The sequence below is a fragment of the Zingiber officinale genome, chromosome 8A (assembly GCF_018446385.1).
Source record: "Zingiber officinale cultivar Zhangliang chromosome 8A, Zo_v1.1, whole genome shotgun sequence".
In the NCBI taxonomy this organism is placed as follows: Eukaryota; Viridiplantae; Streptophyta; class Magnoliopsida; order Zingiberales; family Zingiberaceae; genus Zingiber; species Zingiber officinale.
In genome coordinates this window covers 112,148,165-112,168,120 of record NC_056000.1, presented here as the reverse complement: position 1 = coordinate 112,168,120, position 19,956 = coordinate 112,148,165, and the positions used below count along the sequence as shown (strand labels likewise).

Genomic DNA, 19,956 nt, shown 5'->3' with positions numbered 1-19,956 from the left:
TTCTTAAGCAACTTTTGACTTCTGCAATTCTCAATGCTAATTGCATTCATAGCACGAGAGGCAGCTTCAAGAATTGGAAGTCCTTTAAAAGCAACTAACTATCGACTCTTAGCATTCTCTGTGCTAATTGCGCGGCGACTCCAAAAAGTTAAAACCCCTTAAAAAAATTCAATAAACTCCTTAAAAAGAATTCTGCACTTTAATTTCCAGTTAACTCCTTAAGTAATCCCCATGGTAAGTCAGTAAAAGTATTCCACGGTATTTGCACAAATCCAAACTAGTTCTCTGCTCCATCTACTCCACAGTCGTTGCCTGATCCAATTAGACACATATGGCCACTGATCATCAGCAAGAAATCACCCTCAAAGTCTTTGTGAACAAGGCCAAGAACTGCGTAGCTTTTGTCGAATCGGACTTGGATTTCGTGGATGTTCTCCTCAGCTTCCTCACGCTGCCTGTTGGCACCGTCGTCCGTCTTCTCAACAAGCAGTCGTCCCTGGGTTGTTTCGATAAGCTTTACCAAAGCGTCGAGCAGCTCGATGAGAAGTACCTGGTGACGGCAGGGTGCAGATCGATGTTGACCAAGCCAGTGAATTCGTCTGGAGTGAAATGCCAGAAACTTAGGATTAATATCGATAAAATGGGAGAGCTATATACATGCTTACCTTATTGCTGCTGTCATCGTTCGTTCAGCTATTACTCAGGCCTCAAATGCCAGTGTGGTGGTGACATCAATAAGGCAGTTACTCATGATATCAATCAGGATCATGTTGATTATCAAGAATTTCATGGCGTATTCATCAAGGGGGATAAATTTGGTGTTACAGATGCTCTTTCCATAGCTTCAATTGAGGACGCCATGTCGTCTTCTGACGAGTGGGGCGATGGTGATTGGAGCAACCTGGAACAGAGAGTGCTGAAGATTGAACGGGCACAGGTAAGTTTCCATTAGCTGATGAGCAGGATCGCGTAATTACTATTCTGATAAATTCAATTGTTACAGGTTTTGGATATTCTTAAACAATCCCTTATTTCCGGCACTCCACTGACTGATGTTCTATTGCACGATGGAGTAGGCATCACTCCCAAGTGCTCAGTTCCTTCGGTAGAAAAAACTGTTGCTAGTAAGGCGTTTGATAAGGAGAAGCAGACCTACAGCATCAAGCTGGCCCTCACGCGGAGCAAGGTGCTGTATGCTGTAGCGAGCCGAGATTTAGTTGATGTAATTTTCAGCATTCTCACATTTCCGTTGGGCACTTTGAAGAAGCACTTGGGAAGTCGATTCAGGATCGGGTGCCTGAATAACCTTTATGGCAGTGTCGAGCGTTTGGCTTCCTTAGGTTACGTGGTTTCAGGTTGCGAAGAGAGACTGCTTAATCCCAAGCTCGCACCGTATTTCAACTCTAAGTGTCAAGTCATTGGAGTGGAAGAGGAGAAGCAAGATGTTTACTATGCATGCTCTTTCCGCTGCAAACTAAGCGCAACAAGATACCACTGCACTTCGCATCCTTTTACGGGATATCAAACTGCAGAACAGGCAAACCTTATTGATCCCAAAAGACAACATCCCACACGATCAGATTCTCCATGTGGAAGCTACTGCAAGGAATTATTGTACATGGTCAGCGACGAACTTGTAGTCACCCCACTATGCCTAACAGAGGCTTTTTTACTTCGTAAGGAATTCTCTGAATCTGTCAAGATGGTGGAGTTGGGCATTGGTGAAGAGGAGGTCAGTCTTGTTGCTCCAATTACTTGTTAATTATGAGACTGATGCTGCTTTAATTCGTTGTTCTTGTTTTAGGCTCTTGATTTGCTTAGTGCTGCTTCGTCGTCCAAGACAGCACTAACAGTTGCCTTCTTTGCAAGAGCTAATGCTGTGGTGAATGGTGGCAAAAGATAAATACGCTCGTCCACACCGTCCCGTCAACCCCTAATGCTATGCTATGGTGAATGGTGGTAAAACATAGTTGTGTCATTTAGTTGGTCAAATGATTGTATCTGTCAGTCGGGTGAACTAATTTTTAATTAAACTTCTTGTGCTATTTGGTTTGATCTTACCAGTTCAGATAATGGTTTCGTTTAACAAGTTGCCATTTTCATTATAATCTAGCTTTTTTTTTTTAGAATATCCAAATAATCTCATACTATATTAAAAAAAAACTATTCAGGGCTTGGTCAAGTTGCATAATCTAAGAAGATTAAGTGTGTTGATTCTGGTCAAGTATTGCTAGCCTTGGATGGATTTGCCAATGTGTCTAATGGTTGTGCGTGTAGTTAAGTTTGAGTAAGCTCGTAAGGCTGAGTTGGTTAAGTTAGTTGGATAATGAAGATAGGTCGTGGGTTCGTTGATCACAGTGGTTTGTTGAGGGAGTGGGAGTGGGGGCCTAAGTGCTTAGTCGAATGGATAATTTTAACAAGCTAGATTGGTTGGATGGATCAACATGAACTACCAAGTTGGGCATGACATGCTTAGCCTGAACTAGGGGTGCAAATAAATCGAGTCGATATATATATTTTTTTGGTCGGTTTGAAAAATATTTTGTTCATATTTGAAATTATCGAATTTGAACTATACTTGAATACATTCTATAATTTTTTCAAATCAAATTTGAATCTATAATATTTTGTTCGATTGTTTATGAGTCATTCGTGAGTCGAACTTGAATCGAATTCTAATTATTTTTATATAATTTTAATTTAAATATATTTAAATTAAGGTTTGAAGAATTCGAATCGAATTATATTCATTTTAAATTATAGTTCAAATATACTTGAATCAAGGCCTTGAATTTTATTTTAATCGAACTGGAGTTAAAATTATTTATACTTTCGAGTTTTGAATGAAGCTTGTAATATTATATATATTTTTCGAATTTAAACTTAAATATTAATATTTTAATATTATTCTACTAGATTTAATTCGTAATCGATTCGTTTACGCCCTTCAAGTAGTTTGGATAATGCTATTAGACCTTACAAAAGGTAAATGGTAGAACACTTGTGAGTGTCTAATAAGTGGTTAAGTGGTGGTTTTGATTTTATCAAAATTAATGAAAATATAAACACAACTATTTAGAAATCATTTATTTTTAAGCTTAATTTATAAAGCGTGGGTTGAAAGTAAAGAGTTATATTTACTAGAGAATTAGAACATGACTGATTAATAGGGTAATGACCAAGTTTTTCATATTAATTGAGTAATACAAGCATACATACCAAGTGATGTGGTGACAATCCACAAGTACACGGAGATGTCATTAACTAATAATAAGATCAAATTTATAGGGACTGGAGATCAAGTACTAGCCTGCTAATCATCTTAACATTCTAGACCAACTCAAAAGTATAGGTTGCCACAAATACAAACCAGAATCTAAAGTTGAGAGGGAAACAAAGAGTATGTGTGAGAGAGAGAATTCATAGAGATCACAATAAGAAGACAGAATGTAATCAAGGCAAGAAGACAGAAGAAAGTCAGACAACGAGAATGATCCTAGGTTTCGGTTTCACATCCATACTAGCAAACACTTTACCTATATCTCAATTCTCATCCTCAATATTAGCTTATGTAGGTAGGCAATCTTATAGTATTCGATGTGAACTTTTGCTTCTACAATGGTGCATCAATTCTAATCATTACCTACAATGAGTTAGGGTTGATCCATTAAGCTCTACGATCGCCTAGGGTTCCTCGTGACCAATCAGGTTGCACATTCGTATCAAATTCTCCGGGTCTCGACTTTCTACAAGTCAGAGGGTCGAGTTCTCCTTTCGATTCATCCCAAACCCTTGTAGGATTCGAATCTCATGCTTTTGACATCAAGATCGTGTTAAAATAATAGATCTAGACCACAATCACAAAACATCATAGAAACAAGATAGAAAACATGCATAGATCAAAGAAAAGTATTTACATCACATAGAAGTTACTCCCTAACCCTAAAATCCAAAAAGTTACCCTATAAATGAGAGGCTACAACTAGCAAACATAATTAACAATCTCAAACAATAGTAGGAATGCAGTGAAAATAGAGAAGAGGAAGAAATGCTTAGATCGCTCAATAAATCTTCCTCCTAGTCGCTCCTGATTACTCCTTTATGAGTGCATGGCTTCTCCTTGCCTCATAGACACCTTCTCTGTCTCCTTGGGGGGTCCTTGGATGACTCCTAGATGGAGATCCCCCATCTAATCGACCGAATCCCCCTTTAATAAGTGCTAAAGACAGTTGCGAGACATAGGCCATGCTGTTGGGCACAGCCGCCCATGTTGGGACACTGAGGCGCAAATATGTTGGGCACGGGCGCCCATGGTGTGACGGCCGAACCTGCCACTACCCGTGCCACAGAGCACGAGCAAGCCGTGGCAGGGAAACTGAACTTACCAAGAGTCGTACCACTGAGTATGATCGTCTGTCGCAAGGCAACAAAGCCCATCATGGGTCTTGCCACTGGTCACGACAGCCTATAGCGAGGTAGCCAAACCTGTCATGGGCCATGCCACTGGGCACAGCTGCCCATGGCAGGGCGGAGCTCTTTGGCTTGGTCTTTTCGCTCTCCGTTATGCTCCAATCTTCTCTCTTGTCATCCAAATAATCGAGAGTAATATCTAAGAATAATAAAATATGAAAATGAAGAATAAAACAAATTATCTCAAATTATACTATCAAAGGTGGGTCAAATCTAATGTGAAATAACAATGAAAATCCTATATACTTCACACTTATCAAATTATCTCAGACCAAACTTTTTCTTATCTTCAAGCAAATATACATCTAAAATGAACATGTGAACTGTATCTTCAATTTCAGTGAACTCATCTAGTTCTATCAAATGGTATCATCTTCAAGCGCAGTACTCAATCAATTGCACCAAGCATACAAACTAGTTAAGTTATTAGTGCGTGATTTGTTTCCTAGATTTCGAATTCTTTCCTACTCAAGTCATCATTCAATTATGGCCCCAAGATTTCTAGGGTTATGCACTTACCTGCCATACACGAGGTTCGTCCCCTTTTTCTGATACAAAGTCTCAAAGGTATTCTCGGTGTTGTGAGAAATAGATAGATGCATCCCCAGTAACCTAACTCAGTCTCAAAGGGCCATTCTCTCTTTTTCGCCCACGACAACTGTTTTTTTATTCATTATTCTCACTCATCTTGCATCTTATTTTTTCCACAAGTAACTTTTTTTTCACATATTTCACATGGGATGTTGTTTTTCTCCAAATGAGTTTACACACACCGAGCATAGTATAGTAATTAAAATGTTAGGAAAAAGGTCATCTATGGTCACCATAGTACTAGTCCAACTAAATAAATCATAACTAGCTTGAATCAAACTATCAAGTCAGCTATAGTGAAAACCAACCAACTCAACACGTTTTATGAAGGTTCTACCAAGGGATAGGAAAACATGAATCACCAAAAATAAAAGAATAAGTTCACATGGGATAAACAAAACTCCATCACATAAATCATGCTTTAAAGGACACTTCATGCTTTTCATGCTTCAAGATCATTTTAAAGAATAGCAACCTAAGTAATTCTCACTCATAAACTAAAAACTCAAACATGCATGCAAAATGAAAAAGTAAAATTCCTAATTGTAGGTACCACTAAATAGTATATAGAAAAGAAAGCTTACCATGTCTCAATGTAGGTCATTCAGCCCGGTATAGGAGGTTCACAAACATGCTACACTCCCCCTTCCTCCACTTGCATATCATAATAATACCTTTTTAACCTTGGCCCATTAACTTTAAAAGTCCCTAATGTTTTGTCCCAAAGGTCCACAACTCCAAACAAATAAACCTTCTACACTTAGAAGGGGTCTGACCAACATGATTTTAATTTCCCAAGTAAAAGTTTTAGCTTTGAATTAAATAGTAAGATCCAATCCCCTTCTTGGAATTCTCTTCTCATAATATGCTTGTCATGCTATATTTTGGTCCTTTCCTTGTATGCCTTGCCATGCTCATATGCAGCATGTCAGATTTCTTCCAATTCGCTCAGTTGAAGTTTCCTTTTTTTACCCACAACCTTTAAAACATAGTTCAGTTGACTAATAACCCACAAGGCTTTATGTTCAAGTTCCACGGGTATGTGGCAAGGCTTTTCATAAACAAGCCTAAATGGAGTCATTCATATGGGAGTCTTATAGGTGGTCTGATATATCCACAATGCTTCAACTAGTTTCAAGGACCAGCTGTTGGTATAATTTCCCTAGGTCAAGGTTGACCAGATTGACTAAACTTGAATTGACTCAAGTTTGAGTCATAATGAGTGAGTTTTGATGTTTGCCAATATATAAAGATTGTTTTGACAATGTATGAAGATTACAGGAGCAATAGTCCATTTGGAGAGATTGGTCAAGGGTGGTCAGTCTAATGTAAAGAAGAGTCAAGTAGGACAAGGTTGACCGGATACTTAACAGGGAAGTCCTACTTGGAGGTTAGGCAAGGGAAGTCCAATAAGAAGGTTGGCAAAAGATAAAAATCCTGGTGAGTGAAGCCAGGTGAAAGCCCTAGTGAGTGAAGCTAGGTAGATGGAAAATCCTAGTGAGTGAAGCTAGGTGATGAAAAAATCTAGGTGAGTGAAGCTAGGTGAAAGCCCTAGTAAGTAAAGCTAGGCAGTAAGGAAATCCTAGTGAGTGAAGCTAGATGCGTGGAAATCTTGGTGAGTCTAAGGTGACTAGAAACTTAGTATTTAGAAGTTTAAATGGGTCATGGAGGATCGGACATTTGACAAAAGATGATAATTCTAAGTGAATTGAGTTTGACCGAACACTTGGCACGGGGAGAAAAGTCTAAGTGAGTCAAAGGATTGACCGGACATTTGGTGATAAAATCTCAGCAGGTCAAGGTTAATTAGATGCTAGGCATGAGGAAGTCTCAATAAGTCATGGTTGACTAGATGTTGGGTTTGGGACCCTGCCCTTGAGTTAGTCAAGTTAGGGTTAGTCAATCGATCAGCTTATCGATTGAACCAGAGCCTAATCGATTAGCCAATCGATTGGGAGAGTGTTGTAAGAAAAAAGGGCCCAATCGATTAGTTGATCGATTGGTAGATATTCTCGCGAGCACAGAGAGGTTCCTAATAGATCAGCCAATCGATTTAGCACTGTCAATCGATCAGTCAATCGATTGAGCACTATCAATTGATCAACCAATCGATTGGAGTTAGATTTCTCATGAGGTTGTGAGGAAGCTTGAATTGATCGATCAATTGATTTAGGGTATTTTCAGTGAGAACATAGAGGCGCTCTTAATCGATCGATCGATTCAAGTCTATCCAATTGATCAACCAATCGATTGGGATATAACCGTTGTGCAGGTAGCGAGCTTTGGATGACTAGGATTGTGTAGATCTGATGTGGCAATAGATTGAGAGTAGGCCCAATCAATTGGGAGCCCTAGGAGTGCAAAGTATAAAGCCGTTGGCGAGCTTTCTTCTCTACAAGTCTTCACACAATCTTCTCCGCTACTGTTCGCGGGACCTAGAGTTTTGGAAGACAAGTGTTGCTGCACTTTCCAACTGGTCTAGAGACATCTACAAGCTACAAGAGATCAAGCAAGAAGGTTTTTCTGTTATATTATTGTGTATTTACTTCTTATTTTTGTTGGTCCCTTTGGAGGCCGGCAAGAGGGGAGGGGCGAATTGCCCTACAAAAACAAATCAACCCTTTCTCAACTTATAGCTTGAATAAGAACACTTGTAACTAAAAATAAAGAGGCTAATAGAAAGGAAATAGACACAAGAATAATTACTTGGTTTGCAATCAGAAGATTGCTAATCCAAGGAGAATGAAGCGCACTTTTCTTGAAGATCTCCTTCGGATGGAGTAGCCTCTTACAACGTTCACAGCTCATAAACAAAAGTAAAGAAGAAGAAATGGAATTACAAGTTGTTACTGAAACTGTTGAAATTAGCGCTATATTTATAGCACTGTTCCGGGCGCCTGGAGGGGGATAAAATTCTATCTCTGACGCGTCGATCAGTGTTCACGTCACTTATGATAACATTTGAGTTCCGGGCACCCGGAAGGGTTTCGAGCGCCCGGAAGGGTTTTGGTCGCCCGGACTCTAAGGCTCCGGGTACCCGGAATGGCTCCGGGCGTCCGGACCACAAAAGTCAATAGGATTGACTTTTTGCGGTCTGGTTCCTCTACTCTGGTTCTGCTCGTCTCAGTCTAGGTCTCCGCTCCAGCTCCGCTAGCTTAGATGATCTCGGCCATCTGGAATAGGGCTCACCCGAACCCAAGTTCCGGCCTTCTCCTCGAGCAACTTTCCTCCCTGGTTTCTCGTTCCTCGAACGTCGCATACGTTCTTCTCGTCCACCGGTGTACTCTTCCGCGACACCTCGTCCCTCGGACGCACCGAGCCCGTCGGCTCTCTCCCCGTGCCATCCTTCTCACTAGTCGCGTCTTCCGCTCAACTTCCTGTGCTCCTAAGCTGCACACTTAGACACAAGGGTTAAACCAAACAGGACCTAACTTAACTTATTTGATCATATCAAAATAACCTTGGGGTTCCAACAATCTCCTCCTTTTTGATGTGAGCAACCCAATTTAAGTTAGGGTAAACAAATGCAAAAGAATGCAATGTAAAGATAATTAATTTTGTAAAAAAGTGCAAAAAGATTTTTTAGTTTAAAAGTTGGATTATAACTCCCCCTAGACTTAATATCCTTCTCCCCCTTTGATTATATAAAAAATGGGGTTCCTTAATAAGTCTAAGGTTAATTAAAAGAAATTACAATAAGTTAGAAAGTTTTAAGTGTTAAAAAATTTCTAAGTGAGAAAATTTTTAATTAGAAAAATTTCTAAGTTAAAAATAAATTTTTTATGCAACGAAAAAAAATTAACAGAAATAATTTAAATGAAGTCTACTATAAAAAATTTGTTGAGTTAAGTTTGAAAAGTTTTCTAAGTAAAATATTTTTTTTATTTTTAGAAGAAATTTTAACAAATGTTAAACCATTGACAAAGATTGAAGGTAATTCATTTTTATGCTTATCAGTTTGCCAATTAAATATTTAATTTAGAAATTGACTTCCAGGCTATGGCGAGGCATCATGCCTTCTTGGTTATTGGATCATCAACCACTTCTAGATAAAGCCTTTTAATGAATTCAAATATTCAATTTTCTACCTGAAAGCCGTAAGTTTAATTTCATTTTCAATTTAAACAAGTTTTTGGAACCCAATATAGGTTCCTTCCTACAAGGTTAATCAGATATTTTCTAGGTATATAAGCTTTTGATATTTTTCTGATCCGACTTTTGTGAAACCTATAGTACCAGTTTAATCTTTTATAGTTTCTAAAAGTAGAAATATTTGAACAATCAGAATTTTTCAAGTTTTCAATTTTTTTCTTTTAATTTATCATTTTCAAGTCTTATTTTATCAAAATCTTCTATCAGACATGATTTTACTAAAAAAATTATTTCTAAGTTTTTATTTTTTTAATTTATTATTTTTACTTTTTAATTTGTACATAAATTTTGTCATAGACTTAATACTATAATAAAGTTGATCAGGAGGTAAGAGGCATACCTCACTTACCATATCAGACTTAAAGTTTGACTCTCCCCCTACTTCGCTGCATTCATCTGAAGTCGCTCCCCCTTCATCGATCCTAGCTTCTGATGTGCTTTGCCCTTCATAGCTCGCCATCAGTGCTAGTCCGACATACTCTTTATTTCTGACTCTGATGATGAATTGTCATCCTAAGTAGCAGTTAGAGTCTCGTGTTTCTTGGGCATCTTGCCTTTTTTCCTTCTTGAGTTCTGGGCAGTCCTCTTTTAAATGTCCTTCCTTTTGACACTGGTAGCATCGAACCCTTCTGTTAGGATCGATGATCGCGGCTAGAGAGGGGGGTGTGAATAGCCGACCCAAATTCTTTGCGTTTCTTTCTACAAACTAGGGTTAGCGCAGCGGAAATAAGAACAAGAAACGAAAACAAGAAGATCAAACATTAGACGCAGCGATGTAACGAGGTTCGGAGATGAAACTCCTACTCCTCGGCGTGCCCGTAAGGTGGACGAGCCCTATCAATCAGTCGGTGGATGAGTCCCCGGAAACCCGACTAATAATCACTCCTTCTGGGTGGAGAAACCTCGCCACAATGTCTTGCAACAGCAAGATAAACAGGAGTACAAGAATACAGCAAGAAACTAAGTACAATACACAAATGTAATAACCCTAGCTTGCCTTCTTGTCGACTGGTTGAAGCAGCAACTTCACGAGACGCCTACAACAGCAGGAACACAGTCGAAGAAGCTCACACGAAGCTTCAGAACTCAGCAAAGCTCAAGAGTACACCAGCAGCTCAGTAGAAAGAAGAGGAAGAAGTGTGAAGAACAGTAGCTCCTCAATCCCTTTTATAACCTGCGAAGAAGACACAGAAGAAACTAGCCGTTGCTACGCAACGGCTAGGATGTGGACCGATCAGGCTTCATCCTGATCGGTCCACAAGGGTCCTGATCGGTCACAAGACCGATCAGGCCCTTCCCTGATCGGTCATGAAGATCGATCAGGTCCTTCCCTGATCGGTCCCATGATCGATCAGGTCCTTTCCCTCCCGAAAGTGATCTCCTTCTAATCGTCTACTGATCGATCTCTGATCGGTCTGCTGACCGATCAGATAACACTCAGTAGGCTACTGTTTGGTTACTGATCGGTCACCAGACCGATCCAGATATCCCGTGTATCACTGGATCGATCCACTGATCGATCCAGAGCTTGGTTTTTTGCCCAAACCAAGTCCCAAACCTTCCAAACCAACATCCGGTCAACTTTGACCTATTGGTACATCATGCTTAGCATCCAGTCACTCCCTTGACCTGCTAAGACTCCCCACCAAGTGTCCGGTCAATCCCTTTGACCCACTTGGACTTTTCTCTTCGTGTCAAGTATTCGGTCACTCCCTTGACCTACTTGACCTTCTCAACACCAGATGCCCGATCACCCTTGATCCATCTGGATTTTTCCTTGCCCGGCTTCACTCACCAAGACTTTCACACTGCCTGGCTTCACTCACCAGGACTTTCCCTTTTACCTAGCTTCACTCACTAGGATTTTCACCTGGCTTCACTCACCAGGATTTCCAATCTGCCTGGCTTCACTCACCAGGACTTTTCTGTCTGCCTGGCTTCACTCACCAGGATTTTTACAACTGCCTGGCTTCACTCACCAGGACTTTCCCACTGCCTGGCTTCACTCACCAGGACTTTCACACTACCTGGCTTCACTCACCAGGACTTTCCCTTTTACCTAGCTTCACTCACTAGGATTTTCACCTGGCTTCACTCACCAGGATTTCCAATCTGCCTGGCTTCACTCACCAGGACTTTCCACATCCGGTTCAGAGAACGAGCTACCGAGCCCTCTCTGACCACAGTTCGGAGAACGAGCTACCGAGCCCTCTCCGACTTCCATCCGGTCCAGAGAACGAGCTCCCGAGCCCTCTCTGACCTAGTCCGGAGAACGAGCTACCGAGCCCTCTCCGACTTCCACTTCTGGTCCAGAGAACGAGCTACAGAGCCCTCTCTGACCTAGTCCGGAGAACGAGCTACCGAGCCCTCTCCGACTTCCACTTGCCAAGTTCCCATACTTGGATTTTTCCCGTGTCAGGTCAACTCACCTCGGGTCAACCAGGTCAACCTAGACCTAAGGTTGCACCAACAATCTCCCATCAAAATACAACTCTTTTGTTCTTGTCAAACATCAAAATACAACTCGAGTCAGGTCAACTCGAGTCGGGTCAACCAGGTCAACCTTGACCTAAGGTTGCACCAACACCTTCTTCTATTTCTTGGATTTTTCTTATTCTGCATTTCTTTAAATTTATTAGATCTAAAGAATTTTCTGAAATTCCTTACCATATAAGCTTCTTGATTTTCTTCTGAGTCTAACTCAAGTTCATCCTTCTTGGTTGCATTTAGCACCATAATCTGGCTTGATTCTTTTGTTGTCCCTGCACATCTAGTTTCATGTAATTCTAAAGTGGAAAAGAGTTCCTCTAGGGTACTTAATTTCAGGTCCTTTGAGATGTAGTAGGCGTCGATTATTGAGGTCCATTATGGAGTCCTGGGAAAGGCATTGAGTGTGTAGCGTATTGTGTCCCGATTGGTTATTGTTTCACCGAGGTTTTTGAGTCGGGTGATTAGTTATTTTACCTTCACGTGTAGATCGGCTACCTTCTCACCTCTTTCTAGACAAATATTCGTCAATTTATTCCGAAGTATGTCTCTTCTTGTGAGCTTGGCTTTGGATGTGCCTTCGTGGAGTTCCATAAATCTTTCTCAGAGTTCTTTAGCCGACGAGTAGCTCCCGATGCAGTTGACTTCTTGAGGCGACAGTACGCTCAACAAGTGATACTCCACTCAGTTATTTTCTATGGAATCATTTTGCTCTTTCTTTGTCCAAAGACTCTTTTTTTTCCTCTCCATTTTGATTCGTAGGAGCAACAAAATCATATTTTATTATTAAACAAATCACAAAGTCTGTTTTCAAGAATACCTCCATATGATGTTTCCAGTGTGCGAAGTTCCCCTCGAATTTTGGTGGAACAATGCTTTGTCCGACCATTGGTTGTTTTGCTTCGGTCAACGGTTAGTCCTTCTGAAGCGTTCTCACTCTGATACCACTTGTTGATCCCTTTGGAGGCTAACAAGAGGGGAGGGGTGAATTTTTCTACAAAAACAAATCAACCATTTCTCGACTTATAGCTTGAATAAGAACACTTGTAACTAAAAATAAAGAGACTAATTAAAAGGAAATAGACACAAGAAGAATTACTTGGTTTGCAATCAGAAGATTGCTAATCCAAGGAGAATGAAGCGTATTTTTCTTGAAGATCTCCTTCGGGCGGAGTAGCCTCTTACAACGTTCACAGCTCACAAACAAAAGTAAAGCAGAAGAAATGGAATTACAAGTTGTTATTGAAACCGTTGAAATCAGCACTATATTTATAGCACTGTTCCGGGTGCTTGGAAGGGTTCCGGGCGCCTGGAGGAGAATATAATTCTATCCCCGACACGTTGGTCAGCGTCCACATCACTTATGATAACATTTGGGTTTCGAGCACCCGGAAGGGTTCCGGGCGCCCGGAATCTAAGGTTCCGGGCGCCCAAAATGGCTCTGGGTGCCCGAACCATAAAAGTCAACAGGATTGACTTTTTACGGTCCCGTTCCTCTACTCCGGTTCTGCTCATCTTGGTCCGAGTCTTTCGCTCCGGCTGCACTAGCTTGGGTGATCTCGGCCATTCGGAATAGGGCTCACCCGAACCCAAGTTCCAGCCTTCTCCTTGAGCAGCCTTCCTCCCCGGTTTCTCATCCCTCGAACGTCGCGTATGTTCTTCTCATCCACCGGTGTACTCTTCTGCGACACCTCATCCCTCGGACGCACCAAGCCCATCGGCTCTCTCCTCGTGCCGTCCTTCTCGCTAGCCGCGTCTTCCGCTCGACTTCTTGTGCTCCTAAGCTCCTGCACACTTACACACAAGGGTTAAACCAAATAAGACCTAACTTAACTTTTTTGATCACATCAAAATAACCTTGGGGTTCCAACAGTTTTGAGTTATATGCTTGTGTGAGTTTGTACGAGATTTTCCACATTTGGATTGTTCCGAGAAGGAGTGTTTTTGTTAGTGGAGAGTGTGCTCATGTGCGGATCCTTGGATTAGTTACCTCATCTTGAGGTGGATACTAAGTAAATCACCTGTGTTAGCATTGTGAGTTTGTTGTGAGGTTTCCGTTGCATATCACCCTCTTCGACACAAGCAAACAAGGGAGATGGCTATTCACCCCCCCTCCCCCTCCTCTAGCTCCCGAAGTGACCCAACAAGTGGTATCAAAGCGAGGCCGCTCTTTACCGAACTCATCGCCGGAAGGGCAATGAGCTAGAGGAAGAAGAAGTCAAAGCTCAAATTTCATTAAGTCAAAGACTTCATCAAAGGTTCAACTTTAAGATGGAATTCTGAGATAGACTCAGATTCAACACAAAGGTGCCTCCACCATTTACAATGACAAGTTTGATTCTTGGAAATCAAGAATTGAAAACTTCTTCATGATGGAGATAAAGCAATGGTTTGCTCTAATGGAAGGTTTTGAAGCTCCAAAAGATAGCAAAGACAAAATCATCAAGAAGAACAAATGGAGCAAGGAGCAAGTTCAAATATATGAGGCCAATGACAGAGTGACCAAGCTATCGATCAATTTATTACCTAGTGACATCTTGAGCAAGATAGGGGAATACAAAGATGCCAATGAGCTTTGGAGCAAGTTGGTGAAGATCCATGAAGACCCTTCTACTACACCGAGTCAAGAAAAATCCAAAGAGGGCATCTCATTGGATCAACAAGAAGAGGACTCCGAGGTTAAGAGGTGATCAACATAGGAAGGTTTCTTCACCTCTGGAAGGTTTCCGAGGAGGATTTTCTTAGTGGAAGTTATAGTGAGGAGTGAACCCTTGGATTAGTCATCTCAATGAGGTGAATATCAAGTAAAATAAAGGTGTAGTATATATGGAGTCGAGTTTGAATCAAAGTTTCCATTGCACATTCAAATGGCGACAACAACAAGATTGAGAGAAGTGATTGAAAGCTTTTCCCCCCCCCCCCCCCCCCCCCCACCCTCCCCCCTTTTCTAGCTTATACGATTCTTAATAATATACTCTTCAACCTGGTGTTTGGTCCTTCTGATCCACCTATTCTACTTGTCTAATGTTTAATCCTTCTGACCCACTAGCTGTTTTCGATGCCAAATGTCTTCTTGACCTATTAGGACTTTCCATGGCAATCGACCTACACACTTAACTAGAATATCAAATACATAATGTCTAACTTTAAACCCTTTTCCAGATATCAAAAATACAAGTTCGATCATTGGCGCTAACTGCACTAACATTAAATACTTCTCCCTAAAGTAACTCTAGTAAAGTAGAATGACAAATCATACTCCTTACTATGCTTTGAGAAATTCTATTTCATCTTTCAGCAACACCATCCATAGTATAACAACACTGTCCATAGTATACGAACATGACATAGTGTATTGTAGGATGATACCACTTTGCTCTAGTATTAAGTATGTTTGGTAGAGACTATATTCATATTGGTATAGTCATAGTTAAACTGTAAAGCAAATTTTGTTAATCTATTTTGTTATAATTTTATTTAAAAAAAATATTGATATTATGATATTTCTATTGGACAATCTGTTGCCGGAGATATTGGGAAATTAGCTAAATTTAAATACACCAAATTAAATTAAATTTATCTATCAAGATGACCTGAGCAGATAATCTCAGGCTGCCAACGAGTCTGGTTCTGTCAAGCTTCCAATGGTCTAAATCGCGGAGTTGATATGGTTCATAGCAGAATCAGAAAAGGAATTCATCAAGGAAGATGTCGAGGCCTGCGCTCAACACAGTTTCCTTGAAACAGATTTGCCCCACCTCCGACTATGCTTCGAGGTTCTCTTGAGTTATTTGTTTCCCATGATACAACGGAAGAACCACGCACACAACCAAGCACTGGTTGTATATGGTGAACTGAGAATGTACCTGAGTACTATCACAAGTAGTTCAGCAGAGCAGATGCATGATCGAGATAAAAGAATCAAGGAACGAAGATGGAAGAATTCTTTTGCTTTCACTTCTCTTACGCTTCTCCCTTTGCTCAAGATTCAGCCTCCTTATATAGGAGATCTCACCTTACCTACAATAAATGACCAAATTATGGTCATTTAATGTTGAATTTAATGTCGTCATTAATGGGTTTAATATCTTCATTAATATTGAGACGTCACAGAATCATTATTAATGGATTTAATATCGTCATTAATATTGAGACATTACGAAATCACCATTAATGAATTTAATATCATCATTAATATCGAGAAATTATGGAATCACCATTAATTTCATATTAATGCTTCTGTTATACTCTTGAGCAAGTAGCAAAAAGATATTCAGGTGGTAAAATGTTGATTCATTCTTTTAGGCAAATCTTGCCTCGACCAGTCCGGCATTCAACATGCGCTGGTCGTGCTTGCACACAAATCAACTTTGGTTCAGTATCCGGGCTCTAGATTTGCACCCACCCTTGCGCACCCACACGTGAGAAAGTCTCTCCCTATGCATATGTTTACAACATCAATGGATGTGCCATAATTTAAACTAAGAATAAAGCCAAGAGACTTATAATGTGGAACTAAAAACCCATACACAATAGAGTCTCCTCGTCTTCGCGTCTTTATTCCATTCACATTTCCAACAATCCCCCATATAATTGGAAAATAGGGTATATGATAACATTCAGCAGTTAAGTCAAGTATAAGATAGGTAGGTTTTACCCTTTGAACCTTCCCTTGTGAAGATCTATTTGTTCACTGATTGATAGTAAACATGATGTCCTTGAACTATATTGCCATTTGTGTAAGCATTGACAAATCTCACCCAAGACTCTCCCTGATACAACTCAATTCTCATGAGTTTGTTCATTCTTAGCCATGAACACGCCTGGTTCTGTGAGAAGTTTTAAGAATTATCCCTCTAATTCTATCTAGTCACTATTTTATTAGGTTATTCCCAAATTATTTGCCCCTTTTAACCTAGTTATTGGGATCTCTAGTCAACATAGGTTGGGTGTCCTTTACACTGATCATTCACAACGACATCAAACTCATCCTTCACGATGAGCTTGCAACTAACTCTCTGTTTAACCCCTTGGTTAACGAATCTACTAGGTTATCCTTTAACTTCACAAAATCAACAGTGATAACTCTCATTGAGAGGACTATCGCAATGTATGCAAATTACTGGCACAGGTTTCGACCATTTCAGAATATCTTCTAAGAATTATTGTAGTCATTCAGCCTCTTCACCACATTTTGTTAGTTAGTCCTAGGAAGATCGTACCGGTTCTACTGTACAAAAATTTTGTACAAGTGTCGAACCTTTCCTAATAACCTATTGTATTCTTTAGAAATTAAATTCGAAATCGCAAACGGAACTTAACATTATTGATTCCAAATTTAGTTTATTTCTTCTTAATGGTTTAGACTTGGATCACAAACGATGCTTAACATTATTGATCCAATTCCACCTAAGTTATACATTTAATTAAATATTAATTTCCAAAATTAGGTTTCAGGACTGCATGGTGAGGGCTAGGACTTCTTAGGTATGAGATCATCCACCATCGCCTAGACAAAGCCTTTTAAAGAAATTTAATATTTAATTTCCTTATATAACTCTAGGTTTAACCAAAAGGAACAATCGAATCACAAATTCGAAAAATAAAAAAAAAAACACAAACTTGAATTTCTAATCTGAAAATCTAGAATCATATGCCTCTTGTGTTTGGAATTCATACAAAGGAAAACTAGTATGATGCAGAAAATAATTACTAGTTATACCTTTCTTTGTAAGCAATAACCTCTTGATCTTCTACCGTATTCCTCTTCTAATCTCGGACGTCGTGTGGGCGACGATCTACCGAGACGAGCACCACCCAAGCTCCTTCTTCTCCAAGCTAGTTTCGGCCACCACCAAGTCTCTAATAGATGTAGAGGTCGGCCACCACCACCAAGCTCCAAGAGATGCAAGAGCGAAGTCTCATTTCTCTCCTTCTTCTCCTAGCTAGAACCGGCCACCAACAAGAGCTCCAAGAGAAAGATGATCCAGCCACTAAAGAAGAAGAGAAGAGAAGGGAATAGGGTCGGCCACACACCAAGGAAAAGAGGAGGAACAATAGAAGAGATGTTGTAAGGTGAAGGCACCTCTACCCCCTCTTTTATATTCCTTGGTCTTGGCAAATAAGGAAATTTAATTGTTATTAAAATTCCCTTATATTCCTTGCCTTTGGTTGTTAAGGAAAAATTAATTAAATTTTCCTTTTAACCATGCTATGGTCGGCCACGCACCAATGCTCCAAATAAGGAAAGTTTTAAACACAAAATTAAAACTTCCTTATTTGTTTCCGGAAATTTTAAAATTAAAATTTCTCTAATAATTTATTCCTTCATGGTTGGTTATAAAAGGAAATTTTATAAATTAAAATCTCTCTTATTAAAACATGTGGATGATTTCTAAAAGGAAAGTTTTCTCTAAAATTAAAATCTCCTTTTATTCTACAAATAAGAAAAGATATCTTATCTTTTCTTAATCTTTTTAGAAACCTATAAAAGGACATATTTAATTTTAAAACTCTCTTTTTAAATCATGAACATGGTTACAAAAAAGAAAAGTTTTCTCAAAATTAAAATCTTCCTTCCAATCTACAAATAAGGAAAGATATCAAGTCTTTTCTTAATCTTTTGTAGAAAGCTATAAAAGGACAGATTTAAATTTTAAACTCTCTTTTAAACCATAGAATCCACATAAGAAAAAATTTAAAAAATAAAACTCTTTTAATTTTATTGTGGTTGGCCCACCTAGCTTGAGTTCAAGCTAGGGTCAGCCACACTTCATCTCATCCAAGCCTTTATTGTTGGTGTAATATTCCCTAAGTCAAAGTTGACCTGGTTGACTAAGCTTGAATTGGGTCAAGCTCGAGTCTTGATGGTTAAGTTTCGATGTTTGACAATACATGTAGACAACACATGGATATTGCAGGTGCGATTGTTCATGTGGGGAGATTATGAAGGAGAGTCAAGTAGGTCAAGGTTGACTGGATACCTGACTGAAAAATCCTGGTGAGTGAAGCCAGGTGGAAGTCCTGGTGAGTGAAGCCAGACAGTTATGGAAAGTCCTAGTGAGTGAAGCTAGGCAGAAGGAAAGTCCCGGTGAGTGAAGCTAGGCAGTTGTGAAAGACCTAGTGAGTGAAGCTAGGCAGTATGGGAAGTCCTGGTGAGTGAAGCTAGGCACAAGAAATCCAGATGGATCAAGGTTGATCGGACATCTGGTGTTGGGAAGTCCAAGTAGGTCAAAGGGATTGACCGGATACTTGGCACGAGGAAATCCAGATAGATCAAGGTTGATCGGACATCTGGTGTTGGGAAGTTCAAGTAGGTCAAAGGGATTGATCGGATACTTAGCACGAGGAAATCCAGATGGATCAAGGCTGATCGAACATCTGGTGGAAGGAAGTCCAAGTGGGTAATGGAGGACCGGACACTTGGCACAAAGAGAAAGTCCAGATGAGTCAAAAGCTGACCGAACTCTTAGCGGTCGTAAGCCCAATAGGGAGTTGGCATGGAACTAGGAAGTTCGTACGTAGTAAACTTCCGAAGACCATAACTTTTGACTCGGATATCGGAATGAGGTGATCTTGGATGCGAAACAAAGCTAATTTCAAGATCGACACAGATTTCTTCCTCCCAATCGATTGGCCAATCGATTGGGGGGTTCAATCGATTGGTCAATCGATTGGGCGACGTGATTTTGTGCAGAAAAGCTGTGGATCGATTGGGTAATCTATTAAAACTTTCCCAATCAATTGGTCAATCGATTGGGGGAGTTTTTGAGCGAACAGTAAGCTTCTGAATCGATCAATTGATCGATTGAAGCCTCCAATCTCGAGAAGCCTTGAATCGATCGGGCAATCAATTCAGGGCGATTCCAGAGAGCACAGAGGTACTCTGGATCGATCGGTCGATCGATCCAAAGCCTCCCCAATCGATTGGGGGCAATCCAATCGATTGGGATTCGACCGTTGGCTCAAATATAGATGTTGGCGAGCATTTTCTTCGACACTTCTTCTTCTCTTCTCCACAGGAGATCAAAGCACAGCTCCACAGCGATTCTTTCTTCCTCACCGCCAATTCTTGAAGGTTCTTGGAGGCACGTCCAAGTCAAGAGGCGAGTTACAATAACAAGAAGAAGAAGCTAGGGTTTCATTGTAATCTTATAAGACTTACTTGTATTTTGCTTCTTTCTCTCTTATTGTTGTATTGTGAGCTTGTAAGGCTTCTCCGCCTTCGGTAGTTACTGCAAAGGAGTGTTTTCATAG

General features: G+C 40.2%; 1 protein-coding gene across 1 annotated transcript; it reads left to right on the top strand.

The window, feature by feature from the left end:
* The first annotated feature begins 331 nt into the window (after positions 1-331).
* LOC122011128 lies at positions 332-1,903 on the top strand. The gene is made up of 4 exons (XM_042567556.1): positions 332-564; positions 694-937; positions 1,004-1,732; positions 1,805-1,903. The coding sequence occupies exons 1-4, from the start codon at positions 332-334 to the stop codon at positions 1,901-1,903; spliced, it is 1,305 nt and encodes a 434-aa protein (XP_042423490.1).
* Positions 1,904-19,956: the final 18,053 nt, after the last annotated feature.